Source organism: Curcuma longa, chromosome 11 (assembly GCF_044706935.1).
Source record: "Curcuma longa cultivar G26 ecotype Majalengka, Jawa Barat chromosome 11, ITB_CL_G26_1.1, whole genome shotgun sequence".
Lineage (NCBI taxonomy): Eukaryota > Viridiplantae > Streptophyta > Magnoliopsida > Zingiberales > Zingiberaceae > Curcuma > Curcuma longa.
The window spans coordinates 212,521-226,502 of NC_133871.1; the positions used below are offsets into that span (position 1 = coordinate 212,521).

General features: G+C 38.7%; 1 protein-coding gene across 1 annotated transcript; it reads left to right on the forward strand.

The window, feature by feature from the left end:
* The first annotated feature begins 3,328 nt into the window (after positions 1-3,328).
* On the forward strand, positions 3,329-4,286 carry LOC141839698 (3-hydroxy-3-methylglutaryl-coenzyme A reductase-like). The gene is made up of 2 exons (XM_074727509.1): positions 3,329-4,176; positions 4,268-4,286. Exons 1-2 carry the CDS (start codon positions 3,329-3,331, stop codon positions 4,284-4,286), a joined length of 867 nt encoding a protein of 288 aa, XP_074583610.1.
* Positions 4,287-13,982: the final 9,696 nt, after the last annotated feature.

Below are 13,982 nucleotides of genomic sequence, written 5' to 3' on the forward strand. Positions count from 1 at the left end.
GCCATCGTTGGCCTTATCGCCTCCCTCATGTTTCATTAAAGTTATATATTTATTTTGATCATGTGTCAGTAAAATCATGTGTTTATTTTAACTTTTGTGTCATGCTATGTACTTATTTAACTATTCATGTGTTGCAGAAAAAGTGAGAAAATACTATTCATGTATCACATGTTTATTTTGATGGTGTGTCTTATTTTGATTCATGTGTTGCAGAAGAAAAGTTGTAGAAAGACTATTCATGTATCTGTAAAATCACGTGCTTATTCTGATCCTGTGTCAGTAAAAAATCATGGCTGACTCTGTATCAAAGTAAAGTTATGCTAGTAACGTGCCATGTGTATCTTATTTTCAACCGACCGAGGCGACGTGCACAACATTGCGCGCAGCCCTTTCTTCAACCATGGAACTCCGTGCTTTCCTCAGAGCATTGCATCTACGTTGACTATTCATGTGTCTTCAAAGTCACGTGCTTAATCTAATTATGTGCCAATAAAATCATGTGTCATGTACGTGTCAGTAAAAAACTATGATTGTGTCAGTAAAGTTATGGTAGTAACGTGCCACGCGCATGTATCTTATTTCCGGTCGACTGAGGCGACATGCGAAGCATTGCGCGCAACCCTTCCTTCAACCATGGAACTCCGTGCTTTCCTCCGAGCGTTGCATTGGGGGCTCTGTGCAGGCCTCCGATGCCCTCCCTGTCCCAATCCGCTATACCAACCTCCTCTTCTCCGCGCTCTTCGCCGCCTCTCTGGTTTTCTTTCGTCAGTGCGCGAGAAAGTCCGTCTTTCTTCACCTCTCCATGTTGTTGGCCTAGCCAAGATCGTCGTCTTCGTTGGCCTTATCGCCTCCCTCATGTTTCATTAAAGTTATATATTTATTTTGATCATGTGTTAGTAAAATCATGTGTTTATTTTAACTTTTGTGTCATGCTATGTACTTATTTAACTATTCATGTGTTGCAAAAAAAGGTGAGAAAAGACTATTCAAGTATCATATGTTTATTTTAATGGTGTGTCTTATTTTGATTCATGTGTTGCAGAAGAAAAGTTGCAGAAAAGGCTATTCATGTATTTGTAAAATCACGTGCTTATTCTGATCCTGTGTTAGTAAAAAATCATGGTTGACTCTATATCAAAGTAAAGTTATGGTAATAACATGCCATGCGTATCTTATTTCCGGCCGACCGAGGGCGACGTGCGAAGCATTGCGCACCACCCTTCCTTTAACCATGGAACTCTATGCTTTCCTCGTAGCGTTGCATCTGCGTTGACTATTCATGTGTTTGCAAAGTCACGTGCTTAGTCTGATTATGTGCCAATAAAATCATGTGTCATGTGTTAGTAAAAATTTATGGTAGTAACGTGCCACGCGCATGTATCTTATTTCCGACCGACAGAGGCGACGTGCGAAGCATTGCACACAACCCTTCCTTCAACCATGAAACTCCGTGCATTCCTTCGAGCGTTGCATCGGGGGCTCTGTGCAAGCCTCCAATGTCCTCCCTGTCCTGATCCGCTATACCAACCTCCTCTTCTCCATGCTCTTCGCCGCCTCTCCGGTTTTCCTTCACCGGTGCGCGAGAAAGTCCGTCTTTCTTCACCTCTCCATGTCGTTGGCCTAGCCGAGATCGTCGCCATCGTCGGCCTTATCGCCTCCCTCATGTTTCATTAAAGTTATATATTTATTTTGATCATGTGTCAGTAAAATCATATGTTTATTTTAACTTTTGTATCATGCTGTCTTATTTAACTATTCATGTGTTGCAAAAAAGATGAGAAAAGACTATTCAAGTATCATATATTTATTTTGATGGTATGTCTTATTTTGATTCATATGTTGCAAAAGAAAAATTGTAGAAAAGCCTATTCATGTATTTATAACATTACGTGTTTATTCTGATTCTATGTCAGTAAAAAATCATAGCTGACTCTATATCAAAGTAAAGTTATGATAGTAACGTCTCATGCATATCTTTTTTCCGATCGATCGAGGTGACATGCGAAGCATTGCACGCAGCCCTTCCTTCAATCATGAAATTCTGTACTTTTCTCATAGCATTATATCTGCGTTGACTATTTATGTGTTTGTAAAATCACATTCTTAGTCTGATCATCTGCCAGTAAAATCATATATGTATCAATAAAAAATTATGACTGTGTCAGTAAGGTTATAGTAACGAGGCGACGTGCGAAACATTGCGCGCAACGTTTCCTTCAACCATGGAACTCCGTGTTTTCCTCCGAGCATTGCATGGGATGCTCTGAGACCATCTCCAACCATAAAACCTATTTTAGTGCATTTTCAACACCAATTTAGTGTCATTACCACACCAAAATTTTTTTCAACTCCAACCAATACACACCATTTCCTACCCTAAAAAGAATATTCCTTAGAATATTCTATTTTTTCATATTATAATTTATTATTCAACATACATATTAATTTTAATATACATATTAATTTGTTAAATATTTTTATTATGATTATAATTATTATTAAAATTAATATTTTAAATATTACTTATTTAAGTTAATAACTAATATAAATTTATAATATATAAAATTTACAAAATAAATTCAATTAAATTAAATAATATTAATTTATAATATTTAAGAATATTTTAAATATAAATTTAATATTATAATATATTAATTTAAAACAAATGAGTACTTGCACCATTTTGGTGCAAGTGAACAGTGCAGCACTATCTTGGTACTGTACTGTTCACTTGTACCATTTTAGTGTAAAATTAGGGGTCTTCAGAGCATCTCCAATGGATGCCCTATTCCACCATTTTAGTGTAAAAAAAATACCAAATAAACTCCAATGGATACCCTAAATTTGGCACCATTTTGGTGCAAGTAATTATTTATTTTAAATAAATATATTATAATATTTAATCTATATTTAAAATATTCTTAAATATTATAAATTAGTTATTTAACATAAAAATAATTAATTTTAATAATAATTATGATCACAATAAAAATATTTTATTTTAAATGGTGCAAGAGGCCTCTAATCTATATTTATTTTATTGTAATTAAAAATATAATATTATAAAAATTAGTTATTATGTACCATAAAAATATTAATTTTAATAATAATTATGATCACAATAAAAATATTTAACAAATTAATATGTATGTTGAAATTAATATATATGTTAAATAATAAATTATAAGATGAAAAAATAGAATATTCTAAGGAATATTTCTTTAGTGTATGAAATAGTGTGTATTGGTTGGAGTTGAAAAAAAATTTGGTGTTGCAATGACACTAAATTGGTGTTGAAAATGTATTAAAATGGATTTTGTGGTCGGAGATGGTCTCATTGGAGAGTAATTGGTATCTCTTTTACACTACACTAAAATGGTGTAAAAGGGTATCCGGTCTGAGCAGTCCCGATCCGCTATATAAACCTCCTCTTCGCTGCACTCTTCGCCGACTTCTCTGGTTTTCTTTCGCCGGTGCGCGAGAAAGTCCGTCTTTCTTCGCCTCTCCACGTCGTTGGCTAGCCGAGATTGTCGCCATCGTCGGCCTTATCGCCTCCCTCATCTACCTCCTCAGCTTTTTTGGGATCGCTTGTCCAGTCCATCGTTTCCTCGAACGATTTTCTCCTCTCCGATTCCACGGAGCCCTCTGCTGCTCCCGCTCCCATTCCATCTCCCACTCCTGCGCCTTCTCCTGCACCATCTACTGCGCTTGTTCGCTGCTCTGCTTCTGGCCTTCGAGAAAATGCCATATCTCACCGCTGATGACAAGGAGATCCATCCTACATTCTGGAGTACGCGATTGCCGAAGAGCGGCCGGGATCCCGAAAGAGGCGCTGAGGCGGACAACTGGGAGGGGCTTCCCCTTGACGGATTTGTATACGCGTCCATATTGGGACAATGTTGCGAACTCCCGATTGGGTACGTGCGGCTGCCGGTTGGGATCGCCGGGCCACTTCAGTATTGCGCCTATGGCGACCACCGAGGGTTGCCTGGTTGCGAGCACCAACAGGGGTTGCAAAGCCATCTTGGAGTCTGGGGGAGCCACCGCAATCGTTCTAAGGGATGGTATGACGAGAGCTCCGGCAGTGAGGCTACCGTCGGCAAGGGGTGCTGCAGAGCTCAAGGCCTTTTTGGAGGATCCCAACAATATCGAGACGATTTCCCTCATGTTCAACAAGTATGTATTCATTCTTTTGCCCTTTAACTCTTTAATTTGCAAAATATGTATTCATTCTTTTGCCCTTTCAACTCTTTAATTTGCAAAATAGGGATCTAGGAAGATTGTAGACAGGATATGTTTTTGTTGTTTCTGATTTATGCAAAATATAAGTTTTTTTAATCCTTTTATTTATCGATTGGTTCCATCAATCTTTTGAAAAGGATTCCTACTTATATAATTTCTGATTTTACAGAAGCCACCATAGATAAGGTAAATTAATAACTTTGGTGTCAAAAACGTCGAACCGGCAAATGTTAAACTCTGCTAAATGAAGACAACTTTCCTGAAGACAATCTAGCATGGAATATATGATAAGAAACTAACATTAAGCACATAATTATTGAAATAAACAAAGAAACTCGAAGTACAACTGAAACACTCATATAACTGATAGTGCTTTGTCAAATGTAAAGCCCTTCTGAAACAAGCAAGGGATAAATAAGTAAATAGTTTGCTTGACCTAATCAATGTGGTGTTTTCTTTTCAGAAATGATCAATTAGGGATGTCCTGATGTTTAGATGCAAAGTGAAGAATTAAGCAGGACAAAAAAGCTCACCAAAAATACCATTTACTTCTATGTCTAGGAAGCCTGCCAAAAGATAGTCCAAAACGTTTTCCACACCCTTGGATACCATATTCATACCCATGGCATCTCCTGTGTTACAACTGAATCTCATATAAAAGTTCCTCTCAGACAGCGCACATTTGATACCCTGAAACTTGGCAAATCTATTTGATTTGCAGATATTCATGTTCAATGAAAATACATCAAATTATTATTCAAAGAAATGAAGGAAACAGGAGGTCAAATGATTTTATTTTATTTTTCAATATAAGAGAAAAGACAAATATGTTAAATTCAGGAGCAATTGTAGATTGCGTTGGAAAATGACATTTTCTTTTTTCCAACTACATTGAAGCTACGGGCATATGATATTAAGAAATTAGATATATAATCACTAAGAGAAGAAATAAACAGGAAATATGATCACAGAATACGCTGGAGAGTTTTAACAAACATCCTAATTTCAAGCAAAATCAGAAATTAGATAAGTAGCAGTCCTTTTCAAAAGATTGATGGACTTGATCGATAAATGAAAGGATTAAAAAAATTTACATTTTGCACAAATCAGAAACTAATAAAAACATATCCTGCCTACAATCTTCCTATATCCCTATTTTACAAATTGAAGAGTTGAAAGGCCAAAAGAACGAATACATACTTATTTTACTATTCCATATCTCATATGGAGTAGCAGAGATTACCTTAGTTGAGACTTTGTTTAGCGAGTAAACGGTTGTCTCGAGTGCGTTGTCCTAAATGTTCTGGTAAAACTTGCGTAATTTATCACCGATCTCATCATATCCAACAAGGTTTGGTTTTGCCTTTTAATATCCTGTTACGCTTAGGTGTATACGACAGAGTCCACTAAGTCAATGCTCCATTATCTTTAAGATAATCTTGAAACTCTTGACTTAAGTATTCACCACTTCGATCCGACCGAAGTGTTCTAATACTCTTGTCAAGCTGTTTCTCTACTTCAATTCTGAATTCTTTGAATTTTTTAAAGGCTTCAGAGTTGTATTTCAATTAAATACATATATCCAAATCGTGAATAATCATCGATAAGGTAATGAAGTAGTTATAATCTCCTTGTGTTTGAGTTGACATTGGACCACATATAAAAATATGTATAAAGCCATGCAACTCTCCCACTTGTTCACTTTTTCCGGTAAAAGGTAACTTAATCATCTTGTTTTTAAAGCATGGTTCGTATGTATTAAATGAATGTAATTCAAATAATCCCAAACTGCCAACCCTTTGGAGTTTGATTATGCGTTTCTGCTTATATGGTTAAGACAATAATCCCGCGAGTAGGAGTTTAATTGATTATCTCTTCGAGTATGCTTATTGTTTGTTTCAATATTGAATGTCTTATTGGAAATATCTAACATATAGATATTATTACTCAATATTTTGGTCCCATAAAGAACTCTATTTAAAATTAGATAACAACAATCATTACTAAAATCAAATGGAACTCTTTTTTATTTATCCAAGAAATAGAAACGGTTTTCTTTATCCAAACGACAATATAGTAATATTTTTCAACTTTAAGACGAGTCTTTTACTATTCCTTAGGCTTTGTAAAAGCCGCACTCAATATCCAATACTCAAGTAAATAAGGAAATAGTATGACATTCATGTACAAACGAAAATATCAAGCGAATGAGGCATCATATACCTACTCTCTCTTTACGAACTCAAGATAAAACTTGCAATTTCGAAATTAAGAACAATTCTCAAATTCTTATCCTAGTCCTAAAAGTTAGGATTAGTTAACTTATTAGTATCCTAAATTATGCGCAATAAAAGACAGCATGCATAATTAAATAAATTTAGAAATACAATCGAGTAGATAAAAAAGATGAATTGCAATGTATTTACATACATTAGTTTATTAATCCCATTTATTTTACGAATTTAAGAGCCCTTACTTTGAATTCGGGAGATTGTAGGCACCCCAAATGGGTTGATATCCACTATAGATAAGAATAAACTTTGGAGTGAGTCCAACAAGTCATTCTTAACTACAATGGTAGGTATCATATACTAATTATGTATCACGTATACATAACTATCGTATTATGCTATCAACTAATTGAATGTTTACATAAACATCGGGTTATTAACACATTAACATGTATACATCATATGCATAACACCCAACTTCATATCTATCCACATTGACCTTGGAGTGAGTCTAACAAATCAACGTTTTAAGTTAAAGCCAGCTCGCTAATCGTGAGATCATCTCTACAGTTCGAACATATTTACTTTTAAGCCGAGCTTGGAGTGAGTCTAACAACCCAAACAAGAAAACAAACTCTGGTTCTTGCATATTAGTGGAAGGTGTTAACATTAATAAGTTTGTAAGGATTTTAGGTCTCATCCTCTTTTCATGCAATAATCAAATTATATACATAACATGGCAATAAATGACATCACATAATTAATGCAACTAATCATGACAAATAGCATGACATAATTAATGTAATTAATTATAACTATTTCCAGCTATAATCGTCATAAATCTTATTCAATAAAATATGGTTAAGAATTCAATTCCACAAAATAAATTTTTTAAATTAGATTAGGAAATAATTTTCCATATCTAATCACATATTTTATTTAAAAAAAATATAATTTTAATTAAGAAGATCTAATTAATTAGTAAACCGATTTCTTAATTTAAATTTCTTAATATATTAGAAAATTTTATATAAAATCGTAATATTTTTTTTAAAGAAAAAATTTTTAATTAAGAAAATCTAATTAATTAAGAAAAAATTTTCCTAATCTAAAATTTTCTAACCAATTAAGAAATTTTTATAATTTTTTAAATTAAATAAAAAATTTTCTTAATTAAATTTACAACGAACTATATCACGTAAAATCATTTTACATGTATGCCTTGTACTATCAGACTCTGATACCACTGTTGAGATCGTCCTGGTGCAATGTGCATGTTCTCAATTTCGAAAATGTGCGTAGCGGAAGTAAGCAAATAATTAAGATACACACATGCAAATATAAAAAGTAACAGTGTATAAGATATGATTGAAAATTAAAATTTTCAGAATAATAAATTCTGCGCGTACCTTATAAATGATGTTGAGCGGTATTAGTATTAATCGAGCGATCCTTACGAAGTCCCACCTCTACTAGTGATCCACGCCAAGCTCTTGTCAGGCCGACTTCCTAAGTCACGAGTCGCATCATCGTCTTTGTTACTAGTCGATGAACGATAACAATCGAATCAAGAGAAAACCTAATTCACACAACGTTTGTCACGATCATTTTTTGAGGTTTTCTAACTATCACCGAGAATCACATTCTTGATGTAGTTTTTGGTGGTCAACCATTGACTGTCAATAAAAATAAACGGTCGGAACCTTTCCGACGTTGATGGAAAAATTTTTGGAAGTTTCACAAGCTTCCAAGAAGATGGTGGATGGTTGTCAAGCGATAGGCAACGATCGGATAACCTATTTAATGGCCGAAATAATTTTCGATGACGATGGAACAATTCTTCGATAACAAAAATCTAACACAATCCGATAACATTCTCCCTCTTCTCCTACACGACCAAAAGAGGGATGGCACGAAGGGTCTTCATTTCCTCTTCTCCACAGGCAGCTAAGGCTCTGGTGGTGGCACGGCTAGGGCTCCGACGATTCTTGCTGTTGACAGCAGCAACCATCAAGCGGGCGGCGCACCAGCAGCGGCGACGACAGCCATCAGGCGGGCGGCGCTCTAGCAGCGGTGGCAGAGGCTATCAGGCGTGCAACAACCAAAACAGAGGAAGAAGAAGGAGATCGCGGCTAGGGTTCCAATCTCCATGGTCGGCGCTAGGGTTTCCTTGTTGTTCTCTTTCTCTCCATGCAACCAGCGGAACTGGGCGGAGCCAGCGGTGCATCGCGAATCAGAGAAGAAGAGGAAGAGGAAGAGAGGAACGCGACTTCTTCTCCTCCTCACGCACACAACCAAGCTAGGGTTTCTCTTCATCTCTCCCATGCGTGCGGCAATCGCGATCGGGAAGCCAGAAGACAACGCCGACGACTGGTCTCTCCTCTCAGCGGACGGCGCTAACAGAGAAGGAGAGGAAGAGGGGAATGACGATAGGGTTTTTCTCTCTTTTTTGCTTCGCCTCGCTTCCCTGACTTTAAATCTTGAGGAGCGCGATTTCGTCACCGGCAATCACGGGATTGCAATGAGGTCGGAGACATCACGGGATCGCAGGCTCGGTCCTCTGTTTATCGCGGTTGAGGAGCTACAGGACCGTGGCGTGCGGGGAAAAATCGCGCGACTGGGTCAGCTTTAAGCATGAATCGAAGAAAACCAATAAACCAAACTGGGTCCAAAAACTAGGATTTACTGTAGCAAATAAATCGGTGATTATAGCAAATCAGATTCAAACTTGATTCGCTTGGTTCACTAACCAAACGACTTTCAATTTGATCTAAACCAGTTTTGTTCAATTCATCTTTGCAAGACGATTCTTCTCATCACATCCGTTCTGCCAAATCTCTTCCATCATGAACTAAACCAAGTTGGTTCAATTTGGTTGAAATCGAATCATTTAGTTTAATAACTAAACGACTTTCGATTGGAACGAAATCAATTTCATTCGTTTTGTCTTCATAAGACAAATTCCATCATTTTGTCATTTGTCCGATCCAATTAAATTTTATTCTCTCGAACTGAGAATTCAATTCTCAAATTCGTTTTAAGTCCTTTGGAGAACTTGTAATGTTGGTGATCCAATAGGTTCCCGGTTATGTTGGCCGTCTGTAATTAACCATTAATTTGCAAAATGATCATGAGTGACACCTAGTAGTACATCACGATCCCCAATTGATCGGGAAATCAATAATTAATTCCAGAATACTTCTAAACCCTTCAGCAGCTTTAATGAACTATGTCTCGTTTCTTTCACCGTCTTATATCTGCTTGGTTCAGGATATGGTCTATCTGTGCCAGTTCACACTAGGATGACTACGTCACATCTATCCCAAGCTACTTTCTTGTTCTTTGAATTCAAATTACTGGTACATGTGTCCAAGAGTCTTGTACTCTTGACATGTAATACTTTGGCCAAGATTTTAGTAACAATCCTAACAAGCGGTCGTAGGGTATATGTCTCCTTTTTACAAAGAGCGGTTAATCCTCTGTGGGTTATTCAAACACTTTCGGACACTTCGATTTATACCTAATCATCCCGAGTCCACACCTTATTAAAGATGTTTGCTTAAGATGTCAAAGTATAAGCCTCCATGACCAAGATGACTTGAATACTGCAAGTCTAAGGAAACTCGCACTTAACCTGTAATGAGATCTTCATTGACAAATATGTGATAACATATAGAACCATATGAAATCTCAAGGCAGATCACTCCAATGAACTAATTACCTTTAACTAGTATCCACGTTTAACTCTTGACATCCAATGTCGTCAGCCAGTGAGAACAGTGCCTGGCAAACTAAAGAGTATAACACGTGCTAGTATCGACAGAATTGATGATGTTCGTGCTCATCAATTCCTCGATTAGGAATAATTTCAATATATTCATAATTGTACATGTAGAGATGTTCACTAGTTGTGATCTAATCACAAATTCTTTCATGCTATGAAACATATTGTGGACATTTAGTAATTAAGTTTAAGATTCAATTAAACACATAAAGAATGTACACTTAATTAGTGAATTGCTATTTATCCAATAAATTATGTAACCATAAGGGGATGCCTTAGGACATCCTTTAAATCTAACAATAATGATTACAATAAAATTCAAAAATGATATCATTATCAAGATAAAATTGACTTACGGAAAATAAATTTTTAGTAATAGATGGGACGTGAAAGATGTTGTGCATGTGAAAAGCACGATTAGATAAATGAATATATGTGTTTCCAAAGTTAGTAATTTGTAAACCTGAGACATCGCCTACTTGCACCGTGTCCAAACCATAATATGGTATTACTTTTGTAAAGATATTGTAATATGATGTGACATGATGAGTTGCTCCAGTGTCAATATACGATTCAGTAGAAGAAAACTCTGGCGGTTTATCAAGAGTAGGCATGGACGAGAGCGCCAACTTCAGGCGAGGGCTTTTCTCTAGGAGGGTTAGTGAGAGAAGCTCCAACTTCTTTCTAGGATTCTTGGTGCTCCGGTGGATTTCTTGCTTGCGGACAACCCTCAATCATGGCCGGAGGTGATTCTCTTCCACCTCATTGGTAGGGGAGGGCTATCTACTGCTGTGGGCATCTTCCGCGGACTGTGGGGGGTGTTCTCAAGGGTGTTCGGAGGGCAAACAACTGAGGTAAGTGAGAAAACATCAAGATCCCTTCATTTCTTGCATTTCCGGCGGTTGTTGGCATCTCCGGCGGTTTTCCGGCGAACTGCTCCAGCGTCGGCCATCTTCTCCGGCCAAGGGGCAGTGACCCCCTCCACTCTTGTGTTGCCAAGTGGTTGGGGAGGACCTAAGGTGTATCCACTCATTCGAAGTTTGTTCCAAGTCATTTAATGCAAACATCACCCATTGGCCAAGTTGGGTGGTGAGTGGCTCTTCATTGGTTGGCTTGGGCGGCACCTTCATTTCCAAGGGGCAGCTGGCCTCCTCATCCAACATGGCAAGGAAACAAAGGAAGGGGAAGAGTCATTCTGGTCAAAATGAGGTTGATGTGGCAAATGAAGCATCCAATGTGGCGAATGACGCGGAACCAATCCAATGGGGCTGATGTGGAGGGTACTAATGACATGGCTGATGATGTGGAAGTTCTTTCTCCCCCTAACAATGAACATGGCAGCCCTCCTCCACCCCCACCACCCCTTCCACCGGTGGAGGAGGAGGAGGCAGCGCCGGCGGTAAGGGGGCAGCAAACAGCGCCGGTCGAAGATCCTCCACAACCGGATGGCCAACAGGGGGCTTCAAGGGGAGATGGCCAGCAGCATATGAAGCGGAATTGGGCTGGTTTATTCAAGGACAACCGAAAAATAAAGCAAGCTAAGGGGTTAGATCAGTACGAAGCCAAAGGAGAAAGGTTACAATTCAACTATGAGGACATTGATACAGTGGAAGAATCGGTGGGTTTCTGTCTTGTAGGTTGTTTTATGGGAAGGCATCCGGGCAGGGAAGGTGTGCGTATGGTGGGATCTAAATGGGCTCCTCACAGGTTTTTCATGCACAAAAGCGGATGGGTAGTCTTCCGGTTCGATAAGAAAGAAGATAGGGAGAAGGTGCTTCATGGTGGACCGTATTTCGTCTTCGAGATTCCACTGTTTTTGAAGATTATGCCGAAGTGTTTCTTGTTTGAAGAGGATGGTAGATTTGTCCCAGCATGGATACAGATACACGAACTCCCTCCGGATTGTTGGTCTCAACTTGTTCTGAGCAAAGTCGGATCGGAGGTGGGCAAGCCGTTGTACACGGACAGTTTGACGCGCACGCGGGAGCGGTTGGACTACGCAAGGCTCATGGTGGAGATACCAACCTTTGGGGAACACATTCATGAGGTCCCCATCACGCTACCTACAGGAATTCAAGTGGATTTGAAGATCGTATATGAGACGACACCGGCATTTTGTCAAGATTGCAAGAAGATGGGGCATGATACGGGGGCTTGTCAAGGCGGTGCGGCGCCAAGGGGGCAGCAGCGTGCTTGGACTGAGCAAAGGCCACAAATTGATCCGAATGCGCCAGACGCTTGGAGGAATCGATCTAAGTCAGTTAGGGGGCGAGGGAGGACAAGAACGAGGTTTGACCAAGGGTTGACCCAAACAGGATCTGATGTTTGGATGTGTGGAAGTGAGTGAAGTCTAGTCAGACGACTAGCGAGAAGTCCTAGTCGGTTAGACTAGGCAGTGGAAGTCCTAATCTGGAAGATTGGGCAAGGGAAGTCCTGGTGAGTGAAGCTGGGCAAGGGAAAGTCCTAGTTGTAGGATAGGCAAAGGAAAGTACTGGTTTGAAGGATCAGGCAGAAATCTTGGCATAGTCGAAGCACTAGGTGAAGTCTGGGCTGGTCTAGGTGACCGAGTCGCAGCAGAAGTCTGGGCTGGCCTAGGTGACCGAGTCGCAGCAGAAGTCTGGGCTGATTTGGGTGATCGAGCCGCAACAGAAGTCTGGGTTGGTTAGAGAGAACCGAACCGCAGCACAAATCTTAGGAGCTGAGGGCAGAGCCGAGCAAAAGTCCAACAAGTCTAGAGAACTTGGTTAGCATAAATTCTCCAGAATGGAGTGGGTTAGACTAACCCAAAATTTTGGTAGAAATCTGAAGTTAGACCGACAAAATAAGGGTAGGTTGTGTTGCTTTGTTTGCATGTTTATATTGCAGGAATCTTGATGCAGGGGCAACACATGAGGAGTCCGATTTCAATGGGTCATAACTTTTGACTCAGAACTCGAAACGAGGCACAGTCAGATGCGTTTAGAAGCCCTTTCAGAGATCTACAAAAAAGGTTTCTGGAGTTGACTTAGATTATGGCTGGAGTTGACTCCAGGGGTCAGTCGACATAGAGGTCGCCGAGTCGACACGGACAGCGGGATAACGAGCAGGATGAACTTCTATCTGCCACGCAAGCTAGAGTCGACCCAGATTGGCATTTGAGTTGACTCAGGAGCAGTATAAAAGGATGTTAACGTGCAAAAACAAACTCATTCAAGTCATTAACCTCCCTGCTCAACTTGTGGTATTTCTGAACGTGAACGGGGCTTAATCTTGCGATCGGGGAAGATCCAGGAGGAGTGTGCGACGCTCAGTCACTTATTTTCATTTTAGCATGCTTGTGATGGACATATATCACTAAAGACCTCCTTAATAGGGAGTTTGGTTGCTCCATTTCCTGTTACTAATTTTTTAATATTTAATTATAAAATAAATTTTCAAAAACTATTCTCAAGAATTAATTTGATTTCATTTTATTTTTAAAAATGCATATTTTTATTTTATATTTTATCCATATAAGCATGCCAAACTTGTAGAACGAGTTAGGCCGTTCAAATAAACTAAGCAAGTCAAACAAGCTAAACTAATCAGATTAGAACTCGTACGTGGTTATAGTCTTATAGACAATCGCAATCGGTGCGACGTTCCGCATGGTAGTAACATGCCATGTGTTTATTATGGCTAGCCATGTGTCAATAAGTTATGTCTGACTCTTGTTTTAACTTGTTCTACCAATGGATCCCATCTAG

What these genes read in the sequence shown, in the direction of transcription:
- LOC141839698 (XM_074727509.1), top strand. Translation starts at nt 3,329, where the DNA reads ATGGTCTCATTGGAGAGTAATTGGTATCTCTTTTACACTACACTAAAA.